This window comes from Oryzias latipes, chromosome 24, assembly GCF_002234675.1.
Source record: "Oryzias latipes chromosome 24, ASM223467v1".
Lineage (NCBI taxonomy): Eukaryota > Metazoa > Chordata > Actinopteri > Beloniformes > Adrianichthyidae > Oryzias > Oryzias latipes.
In genome coordinates, this window is record NC_019882.2 from 15,903,263 (window position 1) to 15,927,491 (window position 24,229).

Consider the following 24,229-nt stretch of genomic DNA (forward strand, 5'->3'; position numbering starts at 1 on the left):
AAAAAAAAAAGAGCCTTTGCTACAGAAATAACAGCAAAAGCAGCTATGATTAAAGAAATAACTAAACAAGTGGAGATTACTGTTTTAGAATTTTCTGAGAAAAACGCTAAACGTCTTTACCATCGGCTGTAAATGCTAGACTCCCTCTACTGGTCTCAAACAGTGACATTTTAAATAATAGTTCATTATTTCCAAAAGGTTAATGCAACGTTCTCAGTATTTGAGTGGACGCAGCAGCAATGACCTGCAGTAAAAGGTTTCCGTCTTCAGTGAGAGACCTGGATAAGATAGTCTGACATTCACATGCAGCCCAACAACATGCTGCACTTTATGCAGGCAAAAAAAACAAAAAACGAGTTTATTAGGGATATTTGTTTTTTTAGGAGAGAATGTCAAAAAATTTGGAGTCTTTTTTCTCCATAACAATATAAAGTCATGACATAAAAAACCTTTTTATTTGAAGTGTCTTTTAATAAAGTAATACAAATGTACAGTATAAAAATATTCACAAAAAGAAAAGAAGGTCTAATGCGAGTTCTTGATCCAGAATTGTAACATTTTTTTACACTTTGCCATGTAAGAATTATTTGGACATTTTGTTTCTTACAGTTGAAAGCAAATTCTTGCTTTAAAAAATTCAACCATCATAAAATGTTTACATTATCAACATAATTACTCATAATGCACAATGTAAACTTAATTGTTCATATCCACAATGATGATTCTGAGGGAGTTTCTATTTATTATTTCAGTTAACTACATTGGTGTGTGTGAATGCTGTGAGGGGGTGGAGGGAGAGGCAGCGGTGTTGGAGGAGGAGAGTGACGGAGTGGGCTGTGGGTTGCCACAGGAGGAGGAAGAGGAGGATGTGGAGGCGGCCATGGCTGCTGCTGATGATGAAGTCTCGATCAAGCTGCTGTGGGTAATGAAGCGCAGGCGCAGCTTCATGGCCGGACGCAGAGTCATGATGATTTTCTCCACCTGGACGGAGAGGAAGAAGATGATGGAGGTTCCAATCCAGACAGTTAGACAAACCAAGAAATGTTCAACAAGTAATCAAACAAGGACCTGCTTTGATTCTGCCCAGAGAAAATACACATTTTATTAGTGTTTTATTACTGACCTATACTATATTACCAAAAGCATTGGCTAATTTGCCTTGACTCACCATTCCTAACCCATAGAGTTCAATAAGATGTTGGTCCACCTTTTGCAGCTTTTACAGCTTCAACTCTTCTAGGAAGACTGTCTACAAGGTTGAGGAGTGTTTGTAGGAATTTTTGAACATTCTTCCAAAAGGGTATTGGTGAGGTCACACAGTGATATTGGTGGAGAAGGCCTGGCTCTCAGTCTCCACTGTAATTCATCCCAAAGGGGTTCTATGGGGTACAGGTCAGGACTCTGTGCAGGCCAGACTCTGTCATCCATGTCTTTATGGTTCTTGGTTTGTGCACTGGTGCACAGTCATGTTGGAAGAGGGAGGGGTTCGTTCCAAACTGTTCCCACAAGGGTGGGAGGTTTTGGTGTCCTGAAGCTTTCAGAGTTCCTTTCACTGGAACTCAGGGGCCAAGCCCAAGTCCTGAGAAACAGCCCCACACCACAATCCCTCCACCAAATTTCACACCCGGACAATGCAGTCCAAAATGTACCGTTGTCCTGGCAACCTTCAAATCCAGACTCATTCATCAAATTTCCAGATGATAAAGTGTGATTCATCACTCCAGAAAACATGTCTCCACTGCTCTAGAGTCAAGTGGTGCTGTGTTTTCCACCACTGCATCAGATGCTTTGCATTGCACTTGTGTGGCTTGGATGCAGCTGCTCGGCCATGGAAAAACATTCCATGCAGCTCTCTGTGTTTCTTTACTTGGGCTAATCTGAATGTCACATGAAGTCTGGAGCTCTGTAGCCACTGACTGAGCAGAAAGTCGGTGACCTCTTTGCACTATATGCTCCTCAGCATCCGCTGACCCCCCTCTGTCAGTTTACATGGTCTACCACTTCATGGCTGAGTTGCTGTTGTTCCCAGACTCTTCCATTTTGTTCTGATAGAGCTGACAGTTGACTGTGGAATATTTAAGAGCAAGGAAACCGCTGGATTTGTTGCACAGGTGGCATCCTATGAAAGTTCCACGCTGATTCTGATCATTTGGATGGGAGAGCCAATACTTTTGGTAATATAGTGTATCTGTTCACATGCTGTCCTGCTAGCTTACAGCCCCTCACACCCCAAACCTAATATTAGCGGTCCAACTACAATGGTGAGCAATATTGGAGCCATGAAGTCGTTCCGTTTTCAGTCGGCGAGGAAAACGTGTATTTTCTGTCACAAATATGATCTTTTTTTTTTTTAATGGCATTTTTTCGTCTTCTCCTGAGTCACAACAGTTTAGATTAAAAAAAATATTCAGAAACGTAATTTTAAGCCTAATTTTCTTTTCATATGTCCTCCATAATCAGAAAAACACCACAAGAACATGTTAAAACCAACAAAAACATAATTTTCATTGTGGTGGCTCTTTAAGTAAAGTAAGAATGGATGTTTTTTTTTTTAGCTCACCTGCTCCTTTACACTGTCTCCAGTGTACATGTACTTGATGTGGTACAGGAAATCACAAATCGGATCCATGTAGCTGAGATGTTGGCAGTTTTGGTCGACAGCTTGCAGCATCTCATAAAAAGCTACACCAATCTGAAACACACATCCACAAGTTCCAATCAAACAAATGAATCTTTCTGTAATTTAGTCATTTACAACCAGGCCTTCGGAAAGCACCTCCAGCATGCATCGAGTCCTTTCTTGCTGGAAGCGCTGCAGGAACGGCCCCACGAGGTGGTACACGTACAGGAGCTGGAACTCTGTCTGCACAATGGGCTTCAGAACCTCTGACAGGAATCTGAGAGGCAAGAGCGAGATGACACGAGGGAAGGCAAAAGGGTTTGTCGGGAAAAAAAAAAAGCCAGAGAAAGACCCTTACTTGGGCGTCAGAGACAGCTGTCCGATGGATGAGTGATGCCAGACGGCGTGGGCTAGTGCCAGCACGTAGCTGCAGTTCATCTCGCTGTAGCTTTGGTGACAGGCTGTGAAGTCCAGCAAAGCAAAGGGATAACCCACCCAATCTGTCTCTGATGTCAGAGCAGGGGAGCTGATCACAGACACTATGCGGTCATGGAGAACAACCCAGTACGGCTCCTGTTAAGAGAATATGAGTTAACTAGAAGAAAAATTAGAGGTCCATTCCCACTGATTCTTTTCTTACAGGAAGAGCGGTGATCACCAGCCCGATGGCGTTCATCCACGCTGTGATGCTCTCTCTGGGAACCAGGGGTTGGCTAAGAGACGGAAAAAAAAAGATCAAAAGAAAAATCTCAATTGTTCAATAAAAAATCCTAAAAAAACAAACAAAACAAAAAAACCTCTTCAAGACGACATTGAGCAGAGCGTTGCCGACGTCTTTTCCCGGCACAGCCAAAGCCATCAGCTCCACGCAGGTGACATGCAGAGCGTGCGCCGCAGGGTTGGGAAACTCGTTGAACCTCCAATCACAGTTAGGGAAGGGGCCGGGTGTTTTTCCTGCCATGGGTGAGAGCGTTAAGGACAAAAGCTCGCTACACAAGAAAACAAGATTAGCCATTTGTCCAACTCTGACTCTGCAGCATCTGTATATCCACAGGAGCGCTTCATATTGATTTCTCATTATGAATGCCTCTTTTGGAGGCTTTACTATAAAATAGACTTTTAATTACAACCTCTTTAGAGCCATTAAGGGAGATATTCTTTGTATTTTTCCCAGGTGCCCCACAGACACCGGCCTCTCCATCATTCTGATTCCATCTAACATTGTTATGGGGAGCAGAGAGACTAATAAAGGATATTGTCCACGAGGCGTCCAATCAGCTTGCAGTAGTAGGTGTCATCAGGGATCCAGACGTTGTCCTCCCTTGCGTTCATGCCACACTTCATGTAGGTTTCACTGAGACCCCATCCTGGGGTACGGTTGTCCTAGAAAAACACAGAGGTGTTAAAGCTGCTGCTGCTGCAAAAAAACAAAAAGTGTGAGGATCAAAAGGCACTGTGGGTATCTTCATGCCTTCAGCGAGGACATGATGGCGTGGACCAGCTTCCTCTTCAGGTTGGTTCTGTCCCTCAGATGCCGCTCATAGTAGTGCAGAGTATTGTAGAGATACGTCACTGGGCGGTCTGTGCACAGACGAAAAAGTAAACCGCTGCAAGCCTCCTCCCTCTGCAGAGTCCACGATCTTTGTCCTCACTCACCATGGAATTTGTAGAGTCCGCCCAGATGATCCAGCAGCGTCTCCAACGACTTGGAGACTGGGAGAAGCTCCAAGAAGCGGTGAATGACGATGTCAAAGACAGGCAGGAAACGCAGGCACACGTTACCAAAGTAGATGGGGAGGTATTGAGGCTGTTGCTGTATGGGAGGGTTGACTTGGTCCGCCAGGCCCTCAAAGTACAGCTTCTCAGGGTATTTCTGACCAGAAGATCAATCACTTGTTACTAAAAATCTGCTTCAAGTGCCTACATTTTTAGGCATTTAACCGGAAAACCAAATGTGTGTTTTTTTTAAATGTCCTTTAGTCTGTTTGTACCTTGTGGTAGTTCATGTGTTTGCTGTGCCAGTCGCTCTGCAGCCAATGCTCCGGAGAGTTCTCCTTCACAAAGTCACTGACTCTGTTCCTGAAGTCATTCGGCTTCAACAGAAGCAGCTGGATTATGAAGTAGCAGACCTGAGCCTCGTTTCCCTCGTGGCTGCGCATCGCCTGCAGGCGGAGGACACGCGCAGACATTCGAATCAGGCACTAATGAGCTTGTTGAGGCTATTCCAAATTCCTCTTAGCGTCCTTACCAGACACAGGATGAGCCTGTCCAGAGTGACGATGTTGTACTTCCAGACCATGTCGTTGAGGATCTCAATGCACTTGTTGAGCTGCTGACCGCCCGCCGACGTGGAGAACTCGTAGACGAGGAAGTCGGCAAACGTGCGCACGTGAGCCACCAGTGCACGGGCTCCAATGCGCTCCAAGACTCTGTCGACGAAAAGTATGAATTGAGAAGCAAACACAGTTTCATCCAGCGATACGGCAGCCTTCTCCCTCCGGATCAATTAGTCGCAGATGTCATTTATAGACTTATGAACCCCCTCCCTTCCCCAGAGCCGCTTAATAGGACTGTAAAATGCTGTAACGACACTGGGGAGAAGCATCATTAACTCGTAATTTATCAGAGTAACCTCAGTGGTGTCTGTAGTGCTGAGAGGAACATGATTACAAGCAAATTGTGCTTTTTTAAAACCCTAAAATGAGACGCAGAAACCAAACCTGAAGCCAATCTGGTTGATGTGGTCCGTCTCCAACAGCATCTTCCAAAGCAAACAGAGGAAGAGCGGAGGAGAGCCCTGCATGGAGAAGTGGGTGATGATGTCATTCTCAATGGCCATGGACTTCCATTTCCTGTACTCCTCCTCCACGTTCTTCTTCAGGTTGAAGCGGGACTCCTGCGGGACGTTGTTCTGCTTGAAGAACGCCTGAAGAGAACACAGGAGTGATGAAAACTCTGGCCGGGGGGGGGGATTTCTGCTGATGGCTTTGATGTGAGAACCTGCAGCGGAGCGGGGAAGCAGGACAGAGTGTGCGACGCCCAGTTATGAGGCGTGAAGGACATGATGGTGTGCAGGATGTCTTTACACCACGTCCCGTGGATGGAATCCGACCCCGTGAAAAAATCTACGCAGAACCAAAGTGACGGATGAGAATCAAAAACAACCATGACAACCCAGCTTTGAGATAACAGACAGGAAAGTACGGTGGCCCTATGGCGCAAATCACATCAGCAAACACAATTATAAAAAGCAAAACAAAAAAACAACATTACATTTTAAAAAATTTAAAACAAATTCCGGAAATCAAAACCTAAAAAAACATTTTGGAAAACAAACAGGAGCAACGTGAGGTTCAGTGTCTTGCCCAAGGACACTTTGATGCAAGGCGGAACCAAACCTCCAAACAGAGGTCGAGTGGTCTACACTGCACCACAGCTCTCACGGCCGAGAAAAATCGTCTGTTGCAAGAAAACGCCGTTCCAAATAAGGTTCAGTTAAAAAGATGAGCAAATGTTATCAATTCAGTCGGGGATGTCCTATAGAGCCTACCTTTGAAGTTTCCCATTTTGTTTTACTTTTAACATTTCCTTCAAATTCTGGAAACTACTTTTGCTTTCTGAGAGTTTTTTCTTTTTGTTTCATTTTTTGAAATTGTGTTTAGTTTTTTTGGAACAATGTTTGGGTTTCTGAAATTGTGGTTTGATTTCTAAAATGTATTTTTTTTTAAATTATTTGTTAAGCTTTTTAATTGTGATTGGGATCTTAAATGTGTTTTTGTTGGTGTGATCTGAGCTCCAGGGCCACCGTAGGAAAGAGCAGGAAAAGCTTTCAGAAACAGAAATCGGCTGCAAACCTGTGACGTGAGTGGCTCTGGCCAGGGTGAGAATCAAAGCACGGTTCAGCTCCTCGGACTCGGCCGACAGGACCGTCTTTGGGTCGTTGAGGAAGCGGGTGAACTGCGGCTGCACCTCTGAACTCCCCAAAGCTGTGATCAGGCGCAGAGCGGTGCTCTCAACACTGAGGACACAGACAGATACATCCTTATTTTAACAACGCAGGGTTTCACTTAAAGGAACGCCTGTTTAAATAATGATCTTTGCATTTGCCCGAAGCAGCAACGTTAACAAGTCAACGAAGACTCAACAAACTCCTACTACCTCAGTGATGCATCACTTCCTATAGAAGCAATGAACTGTTTGGTGTTCAGAGGCTGCAAACTGACTTATGTGTTTTCATCTGGGATTGCTTGCTGAAAATGACCATAATGGCACAATTTAATAATAAAAAATAAAAAAAGTAAAAACATTTATATGATTAGAAGAAACAGGACCTATATATACAGCTAAAAAAATAAATAAAGGGAACACCATAACAACAAACCGTCCATTTAGGAAGCTGTACTGACTGACAATCAATTTCACATGTTTTTGTGGAAGCGGAATTGACAGCAGGTGGAAATAACAGGCGATCAATAAGACACCTCCAATAAAGAAGTGGTTCTGCAAGTGGTCACCACAGACAACCTCTCCTTCCTTTTGTGTACTGGCTGATGCTTTGATGACCTTAAATGCTGCCAGTGTTCTCATTCCAGCTGTACCATGAGACGGTGTCTACAACCCACACAAGTGGCCCAGGTAGTGCAACTCATCCAGGACGGCACATCAACGCGAGCTGTGGCAAAAAGGTCTACTGTGTCTGTCAGTGTAGTGTCCAGAGCATGAAGGTGCTACCAGGAGACAGGCCAGTACACTGGGAGGTATGGAGGAGGCCATAGGAGGGCAACAAGGACCACTAGCTCCTCCTTACTGCAAGGAGAATCAGTCGTCCTACAAAATGACCTCCAGCAGGCCACAAATGTGCACATGTCTGCTCAGTTAGACTCCATGAGGGGGGATGAGGTTCTGACATCCACAGGTGGGAGTTGTGCTTACAGATGTTTGGCATTTGCTAGAGAATACAGAGAGAACACCAAGATTGGTAAATTTGCACTGTGTTCTTCACAGATGAAAGCAGCTGAGCACATGGGGACAGACGTGACAGAATCTGCAGACTGTGTAGAGAACGTCCTGCTGCCTGCAACACGGTCCAACATGACCGGTTTGACAGTGGGTTAGTGATGGCTTAGGGTGGCATGTCTTTGGAGGGCCGCACAGCTCTCCATGTGCTCACCAGAGGTAGCCTGACCGCCATTAGGTGAGATTCTCAGACTCCGTGTGAGACCGTGTGCTGGTGTGATTGGCCCTGGGTTCCTCCTGCAAGGCATGTGGCTGGAGTGTGTCAGCAGTCTCTGCTAGATGACGGTATTGATGTCATGGACTGGCCCTCGCGTTCCCCAGACTCCAACTAAACACATCTGGGACAATCAACCAAAGCCAGGTTGCACCACAGACTGTTCAGGGGTTGCCGGATGCTTTGGTTCAGGTGAGGCATTGAAAGGAAGTCATGCGGGCATGTGGAGGCCACGCCCACTACTGAGCATCATTTTGACTTGTTTCAAAGACATCCCAGCTGCATCAGCGTGTAGTTTGTTTTTTTACACTTTAATTTGGGGTACGAGTCTACATCCAGACCTCCATACACTAATACATTTAATTTCCAATAATATTTAATTTGTTCAAGTATACAATGCGCTCCTTTTATTCTTTTGAGCAATGTATATCCCAAACTATGATGTCCACACATGCGGACCCCAGGTCTGACGTGGTTAAATATGAACATTTCATATTTCTGTAAATTTGCTTTACGTTTTTGCAGTATACAGGCTCTTGGCTTGCGTGTAAATTGCGATGTGCGTTACCACAGGTGCAGCTGGTTCTGGTTGGTTTGGGGCACGGCCGCCAGGCTGTGCAGATGGCTCAGCAGTTGAACTCGGTAGTGCGGCTGGATGTGGTGCATCCTGTAGCTAAACATCTCCAGTAGCGTGTGTAGGATTCCCCACGCATGAGACTTGAACACATTGGGCAACAACTGGCCTGAAAAACAAGACCCAAAATGCTTTTTTTACACCCCAAAATGATTAGAAATCAAAAATATTGGGGTTTTTGAGTAAAATGTGTAATTATTCACTACTTAAAATGCTCATTGAGACAATATATTTTCTATAAACATTTCTAAAAAATGTCAAAGTAGTCAAAAAAGGACCATAGAGACTGACTGATGAATCCTTTGATGCCCAGTGACTCGATCTCCATGTAGACCAGCAGTCTGCTGTAAGTTTCCACCAGAGCGGGGGCCAGGGCGATGCTGGACTTGGCGTGGGCCAGTTTGATCACGCGTGTGGCGATGCTGTGGATTAGACTGGAGACAAGAAAGCAGACAAAAGCAGCAGCAGTGAAACATTTGCTTCACTCCACATCTTCCCGTCTGTTTTTTTTCCCCCCGCATACCTCATCTTTGCGTGAACCGTCAGGGAGTCCAGCAGATTCATGGGAAGGGGGGTGACCGATCCTGATGCCATACAGTTAGTGCCTGGCAAACTGGTCCTTACGGACGCGTTTCCGTAAATAGTTTCCACCAGGACGCCCATGGGCAGGGTGAAGCACTCAGAGTTGGTGCTGTACGCGTTGCACAGCAGGGCGATCTTATAATCAGACATGCCCAGGGTCTTATTACGCAGCGACTGCTGCAAAAACCTAAAAAAAATGGATAAGGGAGGGCTTTTAATCACACTGAGCTGACCCAAGGAGAAAAAGTAATGAAGGTATTTACAGGTGCATCTCAATAAATCAGAACATGACAAAAAACAGATCTATTCTAGTATTTTCTTTATTATAAATGGAAGAAACCCTTCTCAGGCACTGCTGGAGTGTTACAGAAGTCTCTGTGCTCATCATCCTTTTTTACGTATCAATAGACTCTCGATTAATCGGAGACGATATGGTCCCTAAAACTAAAAACTGGTACCTTTGGTAATTTAGGCAGATAAAATCATTTCAAATATAACTGCTGGATGGCTGCACTGGCCTGAGATCTGAAAAAAAACACAGTAATCGAACATCATGAGGACTGGTTACTAAAACTGCCAGACTCTAAAACCTAAAGAACTTTCATTGTTCTCCAAAGTAAAAGAAGCCTCAGAAAAATCTGTGCACTGTAGTGTCTTGAAATAAGGGATTTTTGAGTAAATCTATGAGTGGAGGCTTCCAAGTCTCTGACGTCTGCAGTCCACTTCTATTAAAGTCACATTTTTAAAGAGTTTTTTTTTTCAAATTCTCTCAACGGTGGGCCCCTTTCAACTATTGAGGTATTTGACGATTCAGTCCGACTGCCTTCCAAAAGTAAATTGCCTGACAACAATAAAATTACACTTTTATGTATTCTGTCTTTAAAAAAAACAAATACTAATAATGGATTCGATTTTCCAGACGATCAAAGCTCAGACAATGTGTCCATTATTCAGTCACTCCTCACTCATACTTGGTGATGACAGAGGCGGCCCCCTCTGACCATCACCGGGACATTCATACACATTCACACACCAGTGGAGCCACACTGGAGGCAGGGAGGGTGAAGTGCCTTGCCCAAGGACACAACGACAGTCTACTCGGGGAGAGCGGGGGTGGAACCGCCGATCCTTCGATCACTTGAGAACCTGTTCAACCGCATGAGCCACTGCCACCAAGTAGATAAACCCACTTTTTCTGATTTATTTGGATGCATTAGGCGGGTGAAGATGCATACTCGTGGTGCAGCTTCAGAGAGTGTGGAATGGGGATCTGCAGCTTGGAGTTGTCGCTCTGAGCTTTGCGGTTCAGGTGGATCCAGATGCAGGTCATGGCGAAGGAGTGAGTCGACTGGGGCTTGTTGATGTCGGGCACAGGAATGCACTGCAAAAGTTCAACCACAAAATTCAGAGACGGATCCAAAATAACAAAAAAGACGTTTTTATCTGAGAGGATTTATAGAAACACAAAAGATCAGGATTCGTCTTTGAGCACAAGTACCTCCTTTTCCGGGTAAAGTAGGTCAAAAAGCTTCATGACTGGCAGGAAGTCGGCCAAAGCGTTTTTCTGAATGCTTCCTGATATGAACTGCAGCAGCACCCACATCAGGTGATCTCTCCCTTTGATGAGACCTCTACCTGCAAGCTACGCCAAAAGAGCAAGTGAAAGATGAGTGAGACATTTGAATCAAAGGGGTTTTATGTGGCTGCAGCGGCCTGCTAACCTTCTGGTGCAGCGACAGAACCATGTGAGGAAAGCTGGCAAACTGAAACAGCACGAAGAAGATGAGCTGGGAGGAGAGGTGCTGCCACAGCAGCTGACTGGTCCCCCCGACGTCGGCGTCAAAGTGCTCCTCGGTCTCCGAGCGCTCCATGGCGTACACTACCAGGTCCACCAGCTGCTCCTCCAGCACCGGGCAGCGCTGCTTTTGCTGGGAGAGGAGGGTAAAAGAACGGAGAGGACAGGAGGTCAGGTGGAAAAGAAACAAGAAACAACAAATAGAGTCCATGCTCCAGCCGGTGTTACTTAGAAACAGAAAAACATTTCAATCCCTTGCATGCAGGACTGCGTCTCCTTCCTGCCTATGTCTTCTCAGTTCAGCTCTGTTCTGGTTTGTTTTGGGGCCTCCTTGTTCCGGTTCTTTCCACTTTTTCAACAAATGCAGCAAACTAAAAGGAAGCTTTTCATGCCCTCAGCAACTTCAACACAAACGGGAGAACAGAAGCAGAGCTGACGCAGGTAACAAAATAATAAAATAAAGTAAAAGAATTAGACATTAGGAGGCGGGGTCGTGGAATAAAACAGGTAAACATCAAACAAAAATGGGATTAGGAGTTCTGAAGTTATCTAAAACTGATTCCTGGAGCTTTGCAAATATTTACAGTCAAACCTCTCTTTCTTTCTTATTTACCTTTTATTTTATTTTGGTTAAACTTATTCATCCACAGACATATGGATCCTTTGATTTCCCTAATGTATAAAAAAGTAACTTCAATTTAAAAACTGTTTTACTGTTAGAATGTAAAACAGAAATATTTGACAGGTGACTTCAGGTAAAGGCAGTGGAGAATTCTGGGAAACATTTCCAAACATTGTGGAGTTTTAAAGTCTGCAGGCAAATTTTCAGGAAAAATGATTTCATCAAAGAAAAGATTGCATTTCCCCAACATAACCAAGGATTACAAATAATAATATGTGAATACAGATAAAGTTGGGTCCGTTTGAAAAGGGATTGAACGACACAGCACAGCAAAAGAGAAGTTCGGGGACCATGAAAGCAGAACACCAAGCAGCGAGTCAGCGCCAAGCATGCAACACATTCCCGCATGCAGACTGGCAGCTCAGGAAGAGGAGGAGGAAGAGGAGCTGTGAGGCTGAACGTGGCTTTTTGTCTATTCTACACAACCCCAATCACACAACAGCAACAGAGCAACAAAGGCACAGAGAAGGGACAGAGAAGGATCCACAGACATTTACCCCCAAGAGAGAAATCTGCCACAAAAAACGGTTCTAGTGAGGGAGCCGATAATCCTTTATGAACTAGGTCTGGTGTTAGATAACGGAACCAACACATTTGATCAATCTACTGACTCCAGATCTGAGTTTCCAGAGCTCCTTGACCATATACCCCATCAGTACGAGCACCGAGGAACATGGGAAAGCCCAAATCAGCTTTTTGCAGCAGAACTTTGAAAGCTACTGGCAAATGCAGGAAGTTAGAAACCTCACTATTCCTTTTTCTCTTCCAAAGATATCAGATAAACATTCATCAGATATGCAAAGCTCAAATATCCGTATTGAGACCAGAGTAAGAAGCAGATTGATTCTGCCCAACGTGGATTTTCCTCTAATCCTAAGCAGACACATTTGATTTTTGCTCCATTTCTATGTTTATTATAATAAAAGCAGTTAAAACCATCAGACTGTAACAACATTTGTTAACCAACCACGCATGAAAAGCTTGCGTAATTACATGCCGGATAACACCAAAGTGTTTGCACCACAAAAGATCTCCTGGGATGAGAGGATGGGGTTTTAGCAGCTTCACCAAAGCTGTGAGTTAAACACCACCCGTCTGTTTGACAGCCAGCAGAGACAACACAAAGATAGTCAACAAGACAGTAAACAACAACAACCCAACTTTACTTTCTCTATAACAATATTACAGGAGTTGGCACCATTGACTGTTAATGAGAATTGGACCGAGAACAAAATTAAGTCAATTCAGGCGCCTTTTTTTCACAATATGGACGCCGCAATGTTGGAACCAGATGATGAGAGTATTGGTCGGAGTCAACGTTTCTATGGCAACCTGTCTTGCCAATCAGGGGTGAGCTTGCTGGAAACCGCAACCACTAATGGCGGGTTACCTGACACCTGTCAATCTAGCGTTTCAGACGCGAGACCACCTACTTCTATTGAGGCATCTGATTGGTCAGTTTATAATTTGAATAAGCTGCACTAAAGAAACATTCCATGAAATGAAACAATAAGATTAGAAAGAACATGTTAAAAAAAAGCAAGAAAGGTTGTTCTAACAAACAGAATGACTGAGTAACAGCTGTTTATTTCTCTGTAGACGTTTCCAGGGTTTTAGCTTCCTGTTTATAACATGAGGGGGAGGAGTCAACTCTCACATACAGTCAATGGTTTGCACAAGAGGACACAGATTTATTATGACGATGGTGCAGCTGCTCATCCAAGTTTAGATCCAACTAAGTCCAATTTATCACTTTACAAAACAAAACAACTAACTTATAGATGTTCTGTTCAGTTCTGCATGCATCTTTAAAGCATCTTCTGGCTACTTAAGTTAGAATTCACTTTTCAGACGCATGACGTATGTAAGCAGGTGTGGGTTTTTTTTTTTTTTTGGGGGGGGGGGGAAGCAGCAGCAGCAGTGACAGCATCAGCAGCAGCTCTGACATGGGGAAAGCCTTCCCGACGACAAGCAAGCACCAGACTACATCCACACATGCACTGCAGCAGGACCTGAAATGTCAACAGCAGGGCTAGCAGTCAGAAATACTTCATGTCAGCTTGTAAGCAGGAACCATGAAGCCCGGAGAGCACACAGCCCAGCTGTGCCGTGATCGATCTCTATCAGCTCGGCTGGCATCAATCAGTCCCAGACTACTGGAGAATTTCTGTCCTGGTGGCTACAACACGGAAACCATTCAGGATCAGCTTTATTTATTTAAAAAAATCCCATTAACGGTGAACACATTTAACAAAATGGGGCAACAAATCTTATCCGAATGATTAACCGGGAACTCCAGTCTTTCAGACATCATTGAATGTTTTAATCAATACACTTACAGATGCTGCCACCATTCAGCAGAATTAAAGGGGTTTGGACACTAATGAGGCTGAACATATGGCAGGAAATTATTTATTTGTACAGCGTTTTAGTAATCGAACGACCTATCATGCCTAATGCTGTGGAAACTTCCCGACAGGTCATCGATCCACCTGCTGTTTCCTGCAATATACACATCAACCTAATTAAAGGCGAGTTTCCATTTAAACAGGTGAGTTATCTCTGTCGCCCTGCTGTGACCATCTCAAGCTCTGTAGCATTTCTCATTTGCTCCACGTTTTATTTGAGATGATTGTTTTTTTTTTTCAGTTTTCAACTTTTTAGCGAAGTAGCGGGGCCAGTAAGTCTCTCAGTGTCCAGTCAGCTGGTTAGTTGGCGAGTCATGTGACCGGGAGGAGGAACAACGACATACCTGGGCAATGTTCAGAGTCTAGCGAGCGCGTGGCAGAGAGACAAACACAACACAACCAACGGAGAGAAACCAAATAAGAGGAAAAAACAAAAAGAGAGAGGTGGGAAAAAGGAGAGAAAGAAAGAAAGAAAGTAGTGACTAAGCAGCCATAGTACGTTGTTTTTTTTTTATTTGTTGAGCACAGTTAGCAGCAGACCAGTCATTCTTTTCTATTAACATTTTTTTTTTATAATCGGTTTTAGTTTATTCCAAACCTTTAAGATACAACAGGGAAGCCCAACAGGGAATTCAGGTGCATTATGGGTCAAGCTCACAGCGTTGTTTAACTGTGTAACAAAGACTACAAGGGAATCCAAGTGGTGATGGGCTTAAGAGGGATAACAAAACAGACAAAAAAACTACACAAAAAAACTGAGGAAGAAAAGTTTTCATAGTCCAAAAATAAACCAAAAGGGGCTGTGAGGTCAAGAAGAAAAAAGGTGGTATAAAACATAGAAAAGTGCCAGAGGAAGCATATAAGGAAGGTTTTCATTCTGTTTTTTACCTGTTTGTTGAGTCCTAACATGTTGCACACCATTTCCCTGGAGTACGGCTGTTCAAGCACATAGCGGAGCAAGACAGTCTGCGGCTCGAACAGGTCCTGCACCCAACGACCAAAGCAGCCATTACCGTTTGTTCCTGTGTGGGCGTGAAGCTGTGCAGATGCGGGGTGGGTTACCTTGTCATAGGGCAGCATGCCCCTGAGGGGGAAACGCAGGGTGGCGGGGTCTAACTTCCAGGAGTTACAGATGGCCCCGCTGTTATTCACAACTGGCAGCAAACTGCATCGTCCTTAAGGGGGGGGGGGGACGACGACACCAAATACAAGTCACTTAGCTTCAATTACGCTTTCAAACATTTAGTTTTACGATTCTGGGACTGATTTCAAATTCCATTAACATTAAACTTCCAATATTTACAAGGATATGTGGAAAAAGTTGAATAATTAAGAAAACAACAATTTATAAAAGAAATTTACACTAAAAAACATTTTAAAATGCCAATATAGTGTTATTTTTATTTTTTTATTAAATAAAAGTTTTCTTTTCTTGGAAAACCCTGCAGGAAACTGATTAAAAAATATATATATTTTAGTGTGAATCTGATGTTTGTCATTTAACCTTCCTAGGGACAGCAGATTACGAACATATATCATTAAAATCTGTACTATATGATGTTTCTTCCATGATTTTAACTGTTTTGTATAAATCCCAGATCTATTTCGATCTATTTCTTACTTGGATAAGCATTAAAACACACGTTCAGGGACAAGAAAAAAAAATGAATCCCCATGGATCCCCATTTATTTGGATCTGCCACGCACACAGCATGGAGAGCGATAATCAGCTTCACGCTCACAAATCAAGCAATGGTGAACTTTACTGTAGGGTCAGTAAATACCTATAGCTGGCTTATATGTTTATTCTAAAACTTGACTTTTTAAACTTCCTCCAGTTTATCTAAACACCAGCAAGCTGTTAAACAAGCACAAAGAAGAGGCGGAGTCGGAGGACTTCCTTTTTTTAAATTATTGCATTACACACAAAATTTACAGACATTATGTGGGTTTTTGGTTACCGGTAATTATTAAATTAGAATTAAAAATTAAACGTAAGAATTTCTTGTTAAAAGAAGGGCTTGGTATCGCAACCAAACTACTGATTTGATTTCAAATTACAAGTTCACAAAATGATTTGCATGACAAACTTTGCTTTTAAAACCACTTAAGTTTGATTATGAAAAATTTGTTCTTAGAAAAATTATCTTTCAAATTGAGCAAAAGTGGAAGTTTTATTATTAGAACTAAGATTGGTCATGTTTTTATTAACAAAAAGCAGTTTTTTTTATGCCTGAAAAAAATATCATTTAATACCGTACAAGAGAAATCTAGCATCACATTGAAAGTAAAAAATGTTTTCAATTTCAAAATAAAGTTCATGCAAGAAGGGGTTAAAGTAAAATTAATTTATTGATTTGTTAAACTGATCCTTGCTGTTTTAATCCAGCCGTAGTTGAAAGAAATCTAGCATAGTTAAATGCTTTAGAAAGACAAAAAATTGTAAAATCCTTAAGTGTGTGTGTTTGGGTGTGTGTGAGTTTTACCACAGATTGAGTTGATTCTTGCTGTAGGTCTGAAACTATCCACAAAGTCTGATATTAAACTGCCCAAAATCTAAAAATCAAACACAGAAAACCCCAAAAATCAAAGACATGTTTCAAAGAATTGAAGATGTTAGGGATGTACATTTACACACTCGTGTAATTATTCACATACCCAATGTGAGAGCTGGCCTTCTGGGTACAGTTTTCTTATTTCTGTTACAGCAAAGTATGCTGGGAGGAGGCAGGCGTTTCTGTCCAAAATGTACTCCACCACCTGAAAAATGGGCAGAAACGACTATCTGAGAATTACGGTTTGTGTCAAGACAAATAAAAAACTGGATCTGAATTACAGAATTCAAGAAAACGGGAATGATCTGTACCTCCCTGGCGGCCAGCAGCTGCTGGAGTATAGCTGAGCTGACAGTAATGGGGACGGTCTGAATTTTATCCAGAACACCTTTCAACAGATCGCGTACACCCTAAGGAAAATATAGAGCAGATTTTAAAAACAAAACTAAATTCTTTTAAAGTCCATTAATGTCTTTCAAGCTTAAAGGAGATTTATTTTTAGTGCGTCAAACACCTTGTAGTCCACCCCTCCGATTATTTTGCGGATGAGCTTGAAGGTTAAAGCCCATAACTGTGTTCTTTCCCACTCCAAGCTGTCTGAGCTAATGAGAGCTACACACACCATCCTGAAAGCAAATGAATTCATCAAAGGAATGAGTCACACAATTTCAAGCCTCACAATGAATAAGCAAACAAGCTAATACTGTCATTTTCAAAAAGTGGTCAAAGCAGAAATGCACTTTGAATTAGAATCTGCAGAAATGAATAAAAAATAATGTGTTTAATAGTGAAAATATAAGGAAGAGGAAACACTCAGCTTCAAAAAACTTTATATGGAGCTTTTATCTTTTCATAAATTGCATAAATGAATGTAAAGAATGTGGGCAGACTATGATAAATGAGTGTATGCACCTGGGAGGCAACAGACTAGTCTCCACAGCCATTGCAAGACAATCATACAAGAAGGAGATCCTTTTGGGACTGCGCTGAGTGTGTATGAAGCGCACAATCCACTGAACACACTGCTCGTGAGAATCCTGAAGAGGAAAAAAAAGAATAAATATACAGAATATGATGTATCTTTGTGTATAAATGTTTAAGATATTAAAAAAAATAAGTTTAAAAACCTGTGGCAGAGTTCCCCAGTACTGTCTGAAGGCTCCCAGACAACTGATGAGTTTAGTTCTTTCATCCTCTGGAGTGTCCATGAACATCCTGAAACCCGAAAATGCCAGCTTCACTTTTTTAGTTTAGGAATAAGAACCATTTGTTGTCAATCCAACACAATGTTTAGGGGTGAAATATGTTTTAGGAGCAGAAAATAAATTAAACAAACTACAGATTTCTATTCTTTTTTTTTAAAATCAGAACTAAAAGTCAAAGCATTTTGACCTTTTTTCAACATGTTTATTACTCATTATGAATAAAAGTTAGTAACAAGCTTACCCAGCAAAAGCTTCTTCTATTGTCTCAGTTTTCTGAAAGATTGAGAAGAAGAAAATATGATTTATGATGTTAAAAGAGATCAAAATTCAAAATACAAACAACCAAAAATAAAATTTTCCTATTGACAGCAGTCAAAGGAAGAAAATAGCCTTTGCTTCAAAAATACCTAAACAAAGACTCATTCATTTTGAGGATAAGTGCCTTGTTAACAAAAGCATCACCACTGACAACAGATTATAATCCAAACCTGATACATTTGTTTGTTAACAAGTGTTATTCACGTGTAATTTAATTTGTGTATTTTAATGCAGGTTATCTACAAAAAAAAGATAGTTCGCAAAAATACTAACAACAATAAAAACAAGCATCATCAATGCTAACAGATCCTCTGTCGTGGATCCATTTTTGTTATAAGGTGCAATTTACCACGACATCTTCAAAGATGCTCTGCAACTGAGACTCCATCGAAAGCGCCATATCGATCATTCAGAGTGAAATCTGACCAAAAGTCACTACGCTTTGTTGCAAACAGAGCTCCAAACAAACGGCATGCTAATGTCTTTGGAGAACGAAGCGCCACTTCGTGTGCAACTGAAAAGTGATCCGGGTGAACACTTGAAACACACACTAAATAGTTCCGCTACGCTCTAACTTTATGTCCACCTACTAAAAGTCATGTTAATTCAGCGCCATAAACAGTCGCGGCGGGCAACACCGAGAACTTTGGTCTCTTGTTAAAAAAGAAAAAAAAAACTTATGCTGAAGATCAGATAAACTATCTGTTTCAAGAAACGGGGATTCTTTATTTTCAAATACACGCACTGCTTGTAGCCCACAAACTATTAAGGGCACTGATCAAAACATTACTCTACTGTTTTAACTCTCAACCACTTAATAAACTTTCTTGTTTATTCGAAATCAGTGACAACAGTTAGTTTGCAAATTATCCCAGTAATGTGACATAATTTAGATGAAAAGTCAATGGGTGTTTCAAAATCATTGGCTGTGGTAAACTAAAATAAAAAAATGACGAGGTCGTGACCATCCCACATTAATTGCACCTGCTCAGGTGTCGTGCGCGCGGACAGGTACAGCCACATTCCTTTCTCAAACACGGAATTAACGCGTCGTTGAAAGGGGATTTTTTTTGCAGAGCGCTCCCATTCATTGAGCGCATTCTTACCTCTACTTCCTTTTTTCCACTTTTAGTTTAACAGATTTTTTATTTTACTTTCTTTTTAGTTGAGAGGCAACCCGATTTCTTCAATGCGCGTGAAAAGTCACTGGTCCACGGCAGGTGGAGGGACTGCGCAGCTTGATTCTCCTTAAAAATAAACTAACCCCCGCGCGCAAGGATGTGGACAGCCTTCGTGCTAATGAACCTCTTGGGTCTTACCTGCACAGGTAAGAATTTGTTGACATGTTATTGTGTGTTAAAAGAAATCCTCGCGCGCTGGATGAGAAAATTGGTCAAATGTGTCCAAAAGGAGAAATCCGATCTAATTTTCCCAAGGCTTTCTGTCATTTCATATTGACTATCTCCTTTTTCTCAATAAAAAATAAAAAAGCAAAATGATCAATTAACAGACTTTTTTTTAAACATATAGGTTACTTTTAACAGCTATTAAAGAATTATTTAAATCTTTGATTTTTTTTTAAAGACAACAAGTTTATAAACGTGTGTGATCTGGTTGTAAATGTAATAATTTTAAACCTTATTTAACAGTTCAAGATAACAAAAATAATCAACTTTATAAAAAACATAGATGGTTTTTTTCCATAATGTTTACCTTTCTAGATGAGTTTGCTGTTAATTGATCAATAACAAATCAAAAACGTCTATCATTATTAACTAAATGTAAAGCTAAAAATGCAGTGTATGAGCTGTTTTTACACAGTTCTGTGGCATTTATGACTTCTGTGAAATAGATACTGCTAAGGTCCTAAAACTCAATTACATGCCCTTTTGTTCTCTGAGGCTTTATGTAAGTATCATATAACAGGGATTGATCTATAAAGGTTTCTTCTGAAACTTTGTTGAAACAACAAAGATGTCTTCTGTAGGTGTTAATGGCATAAACTCTTAGTTATACCCTTTAAATTTCTGTCTTTATTTAAACGAGCTGCAGCATAGTTCTCTTTATTTGATTTTTTTCCAGATCATTTAAGGCATAATCCACCTCTGCATGTGCATTCATCAACTGTTTACTTCCTTTTATGTCAAGAATGACTTCTCATAGCTGACAAACTTTTGTTTATTTGCTTTAAACCCGCCAAATGTATAACTGCCGTGTTTTGTGCAACAAAACATGAAAATAAACACCAGTGAATTACTGAAGCTATGCCGAAATAATAAAAAGCCTTTTGGTTAGTATAAGAGGAAATGTAAAAATCTCAGTTTGAAAAGACACACTCCGTGAAAATGGTCTTTTTTTGTGTTTTCAACATGTTCTTGTGTCATTTTTTCTCGTGATGGTGGACAATAGAGAAGAAAGAAAATATAAATTGTTAGAAATAAACTTCAATCTTCAAGGCACAAGCGTCTTGTTCTGCTGCATTCAGATGCATCCACTTGTGAACAAATAGCTCCACTCACTTCTTTGCACGCTTTTACAATATATAAAAGACTGGAAAAGGACTTCAAATGCCAACTCAAACTCATGAAGCCATGTTCATTCTTGTTCTCTTCCCCAGTTGGATCCTTCCCTCCAAGCCCCATCAATGTCAGCTTCTCCTCTGTGAATCTAAGAAATGTGCTGCACTGGTTACCAGGACATGACACGCCAAATGACACCCATTTTACAGTCCAATATGCCATGTAAGTGAAGACCAAGTGGTGTTATTTGGCAAAAAAAAGGGGTCTGATCTCTATTGAGTCGTTTACTCCTCGTTGCTTGATTTTTTTTTTTTTTTTCTGGTCTGTTTTAGCTACGGCGAGAGCGTTGACGGGGGGAACCAGTTGAAGTGGATGGCGGTGCGGCAGTGCACAGCCATTGTGCGGACCTGGTGTGATCTGAGCGCACAAACCTCAGATTTAGACGACGGATACTATGCCAGAGTTCGTTCCGTGGTCAGAAAAAAGTCCTCCAAGTGGACGGGTTTACAAAGACGATTTGATCCTAAAGAAGAAAGTAAGTCACAGAGTCTGTTTTTTCAAATATACTTCAGACATTTTTTGGGAAATAGCTCTAATTTTTTTTTTTGGGACGTCAACAGCCAGGCTTGGGCCTCCGTTAATTACTGTGGAAGTACATAACAATACAGCTACCATCACTCTGAAGGGGCCAATGAGATACCAACTAAACAATCAAACCACAGCAATTTCCATGGCAGAAATCTACACCCACATGACCTACAACCTGTCTGTCCACAACACCCACCTTGACCAAATGGTAAGTCAGAACATCTAAGACCTTTGTTCTCAGCCTTCAGGAGCTGACAGTGAACGTGTGTTCTTGCAGCACCATTATGTATTGCAGAAAGGCTTCTTCAAATATCGCCTGTTGAGTTACAACACAAAGTACTGCTTCTCTGCACAATCAAGATTACTCTTCATGCCGATTGAATGCCAGCGGTCAGCGTGGTACTGCATCACCACAGCTCAAGGTATAATTGATTTAAAACTGTAACCGGCTCTTCAAATCTTACTGAAAGATGATTTTCTTCCTCAGATCCTTTGATTGAGCAGCTGCAGAGGGTGGTTGTGGGAATTATTTTTCCATTTTTGTTCATTTGTGTAATCGTGGTGGCTGGCTTCATCCTCCATCGGTACATGTCTGGAAAAGAAGAGAAGTCCCCATCTGTGCTGGTAAAACACAACAGAACCTTTTTTTTTTTCAATTATACTTTAGAAAAAATTAGTACTTTTACAATTATTCCAAATTTCCTTCTGCTTTCTCTCCAGAAAAAGCCTTTCGACAAGTTCCCTCTCCAGAACAAGCCTTTTGACAAGTTCCCTCTTGATCAAACTATCCATGACTGCCCTGTCACTGAAGACAATCGTACTGCAAAAGAGCCCCTTCTACATCCCATAGACCAGTGCCCCAACAACACTCCCCCACCCAGTTACTCCCCACCCAGTTACTCCCCACAGAGGCCTGCAGAGCCCGAAGAACTTCAGAATGACTTCTCTGTTGAGTACGGAGATCTGTTTGTCACTGTGGACAGTGAAGGAAGAGAGCATCAGACAAGACAGGCAAAACTGACAGAAGATGGTGACGTTCAGGGTGGTCTGTCTTACCATCCTCAGAATTTATCCCACATGTGCCCATCAGCGAATTTGCAGACACACTTTAATAAGTGTACAGATGTCTTTGTGATTTCTGGGTATGCTTCTCAGAACCCTAATGAGATGGAGGGGGTACCTTTTCTCCCTGGATTGGAGGTGCAATTCAGGGAGGAAGGGAACTTGGAACCGGAAAATCCCCTGGAGCCGTATGTGACTAAAAGTGTGATAAATATGGACGACGTGTTCTTCGCGCAGAATTCGGAGACGGATTGGACTGAGAAAGAGATGGACGAGGATGTAACTAATGATTTAGTGGCCAAATGGAATTTGACCATCTCCATGGATTAGGACATGACACTACCAGAAAAAATAAAATCTAAAATCTTATTAGAAATAAAGCAGATCTGTTCATTTAGACTGCAAAAAAATGGATTCATGTTGATGTTAAAAGACTGTATAAACTTTATTGGTAAGCCTGAGATTGCTGCTGCTTTTGCGGTTCATAACTTTATAAAAGAAAAACCCTCAAAAGCTAAACGTGTGCAGAAATCTTGGAGTGATGAAATCTCAAACTTTTATCTTGATAATTAGTCAATGTGCCATTATTCCATGTTTTTTTCCAATGAAAATAGTACTATCACTGCTTTGCATCTCAGCAGGGGTTAGTTTACTTTACCAATCCTATTTAAGAAAACTTTACATTTGGTTTCTTCATATTTTTGATGTGACTGTTAGACTTAGGCGTGGTTTGTTTGCATGGCAATGGAAGTTGAAGTTAACTTAGTTTATTGTTTGCCCCTGATTTGACACTAGTTAAAGCGTGCATGGTTTTCTTCCAACCGAGTTTCTTTTCTGTTTAAATTTTGTACACACATTTACAAGATTGCCCTTGTTTTCTATAAGAAAACATTCTATAAAAACATTAGACACTTTAGTATTTAACCTAAGGCTTTTTTTATTACTAAAATTTGGAAACCTATGTTGTTATATTCTCCTAAGAGTTGCAGTGTTTTCTTTTGTTTCCTTGCCAAAACCTACCAAACTTGTTTGTGCTGTTAGAGTTGAGATCTTAATCTGACTGTCATTGTGCTCAACCTGTTTTACTTTGAGTCGGTTTAAGGCGACATTGCTGAGATTATTATGTGTGGTGGAGACGGGTGTGTGTTATGCTGTCTCATTTAGTGCTTGTTGGACTTCATTCTTTTATCTCAGTATCAGACAGATTAATTGAGAACAGTCTTGAAATGTATGCAATAAGGAACAGGATTACTCAAAGTAGTTTTTTTAACAACAGGCTGTAAGCTGTTTTCTGAACCACTGGTGACCATGAAGGAAAGTGTAGTATTGTTGTTAGTTTTTGTTCCCTTCTGTTTTGTGTACTGCTCTCAAAAAGCCTTTAGAGAACAGTGGAGCAAAGAATGTGATTCCTCCAGGTTCCCTCTTGAAGATTTGTGAAGTTCTTTTTCTCCTTTGTAAAATATTATGCTAATTATGTTTCATTTATAGTTTTCAAATGCCAAATCATCATTTTTGGAAACTTGAATTTCATAAAGGAATGTTTTATACCTTCTTTGTTGGGTTGTTTTAAGTGTAAAGTTCACATTCGGTATTTAATTAGAATCTTCAGTTTAAAAATAAGGAGATACTGAAAGTAAATGTGGATCAGACTACCCTTTGCACTCTGTTATGTTAATATTTAACATGTGAAAAGAGGTTGAGGGAAAGCAAACTGACTGGAAGGCAGAGACATCTGCTGGACAAATTGTGAACACTCAGTTCCTGAGCCAACCCTCTGTCATTCATTCAGAAGATCACATATTGAAGTCCTTTGACCATGTTGTTTCAATTGCTATAGGCCTAACAAACTTTGGCCATTTAGGTGGGACATTATAAAGTGAGACTTAACTGTTTGGTCCACCCAATGGCCAATAATGAAAGTAAAATTAATTAATGCACACACATTTGAGCTCAATTAAAGCAGTCTGCCCATTTTGGGCTGCGGCAGTTGTCAGAGACTTGTGCAATAAAGAGAAGAGAGTGTTCAGGACC

The 24,229-nt window shown here is 41.4% G+C and overlaps 2 protein-coding genes across 3 annotated transcripts; one reads left to right on the forward strand and one right to left on the reverse strand.

The window, feature by feature from the left end:
• Positions 1-450: 450 nt before the first annotated feature.
• med23 (mediator complex subunit 23) lies at positions 451-18,562 on the reverse strand. 2 transcript variants are annotated; one of them, XM_004083737.4, is made up of 31 exons: positions 18,379-18,562; positions 17,953-17,984; positions 17,634-17,721; positions 17,419-17,543; positions 17,021-17,132; positions 16,818-16,916; positions 16,610-16,711; positions 16,438-16,507; positions 15,014-15,126; positions 14,840-14,935; positions 14,296-14,313; positions 10,788-10,994; positions 10,565-10,708; positions 10,302-10,447; positions 9,008-9,253; positions 8,776-8,918; positions 8,419-8,593; positions 6,475-6,638; positions 5,621-5,745; positions 5,341-5,546; positions 4,869-5,049; positions 4,612-4,782; positions 4,277-4,493; positions 4,092-4,201; positions 3,877-4,003; positions 3,418-3,583; positions 3,261-3,333; positions 2,979-3,193; positions 2,777-2,897; positions 2,561-2,692; positions 451-981 (listed from the first exon to the last, which is right to left on the reverse strand). In XM_004083737.4, exons 1-31 carry the CDS (start codon positions 18,436-18,438, stop codon positions 757-759), a joined length of 4,209 nt encoding a protein of 1,402 aa, XP_004083785.2. In that variant the 5' UTR covers positions 18,439-18,562; the 3' UTR covers positions 451-756. The 2 variants fall into 2 exon arrangements, with proteins under 2 accessions (XP_004083785.2, XP_004083784.2); XM_004083736.4 differs by lacking the exon at positions 14,296-14,313.
• A 448-nt stretch (positions 18,563-19,010) lies between these two features.
• On the forward strand, positions 19,011-24,227 carry LOC101171126 (interleukin-20 receptor subunit alpha). Its single transcript, XM_023953212.1, has 7 exons — positions 19,011-19,356; positions 20,647-20,770; positions 20,881-21,083; positions 21,169-21,344; positions 21,414-21,558; positions 21,624-21,760; positions 21,857-24,227. Exons 1-7 carry the CDS (start codon positions 19,308-19,310, stop codon positions 22,526-22,528), a joined length of 1,506 nt encoding a protein of 501 aa, XP_023808980.1. The 5' UTR covers positions 19,011-19,307; the 3' UTR covers positions 22,529-24,227.
• The last annotated feature ends 2 nt before the right edge of the window (positions 24,228-24,229 follow it).

Coding starts and splice junctions, on each gene's coding strand:
- med23 (XM_004083737.4), bottom strand. CDS start 18,438: ATGATCGATATGGCGCTTTCGATGGAGTCTCAGTTGCAGAGCATCTTT. Junction 17,544..17,633: donor ACTGGGGAACTCTGCCACAG/GTTTTTAAACTT, acceptor TTTCCTCTTCAG/GATTCTCACGAGCAGTGTGT. Junction 4,004..4,091: donor CCATCATGTCCTCGCTGAAG/GCATGAAGATAC, acceptor GTGTTTTTCTAG/GACAACCGTACCCCAGGATG.
- LOC101171126 (XM_023953212.1), top strand. CDS start 19,308: ATGTGGACAGCCTTCGTGCTAATGAACCTCTTGGGTCTTACCTGCACA. Junction 21,345..21,413: donor ACACCCACCTTGACCAAATG/GTAAGTCAGAAC, acceptor GTGTTCTTGCAG/CACCATTATGTATTGCAGAA. Junction 21,559..21,623: donor CTGCATCACCACAGCTCAAG/GTATAATTGATT, acceptor TTTCTTCCTCAG/ATCCTTTGATTGAGCAGCTG.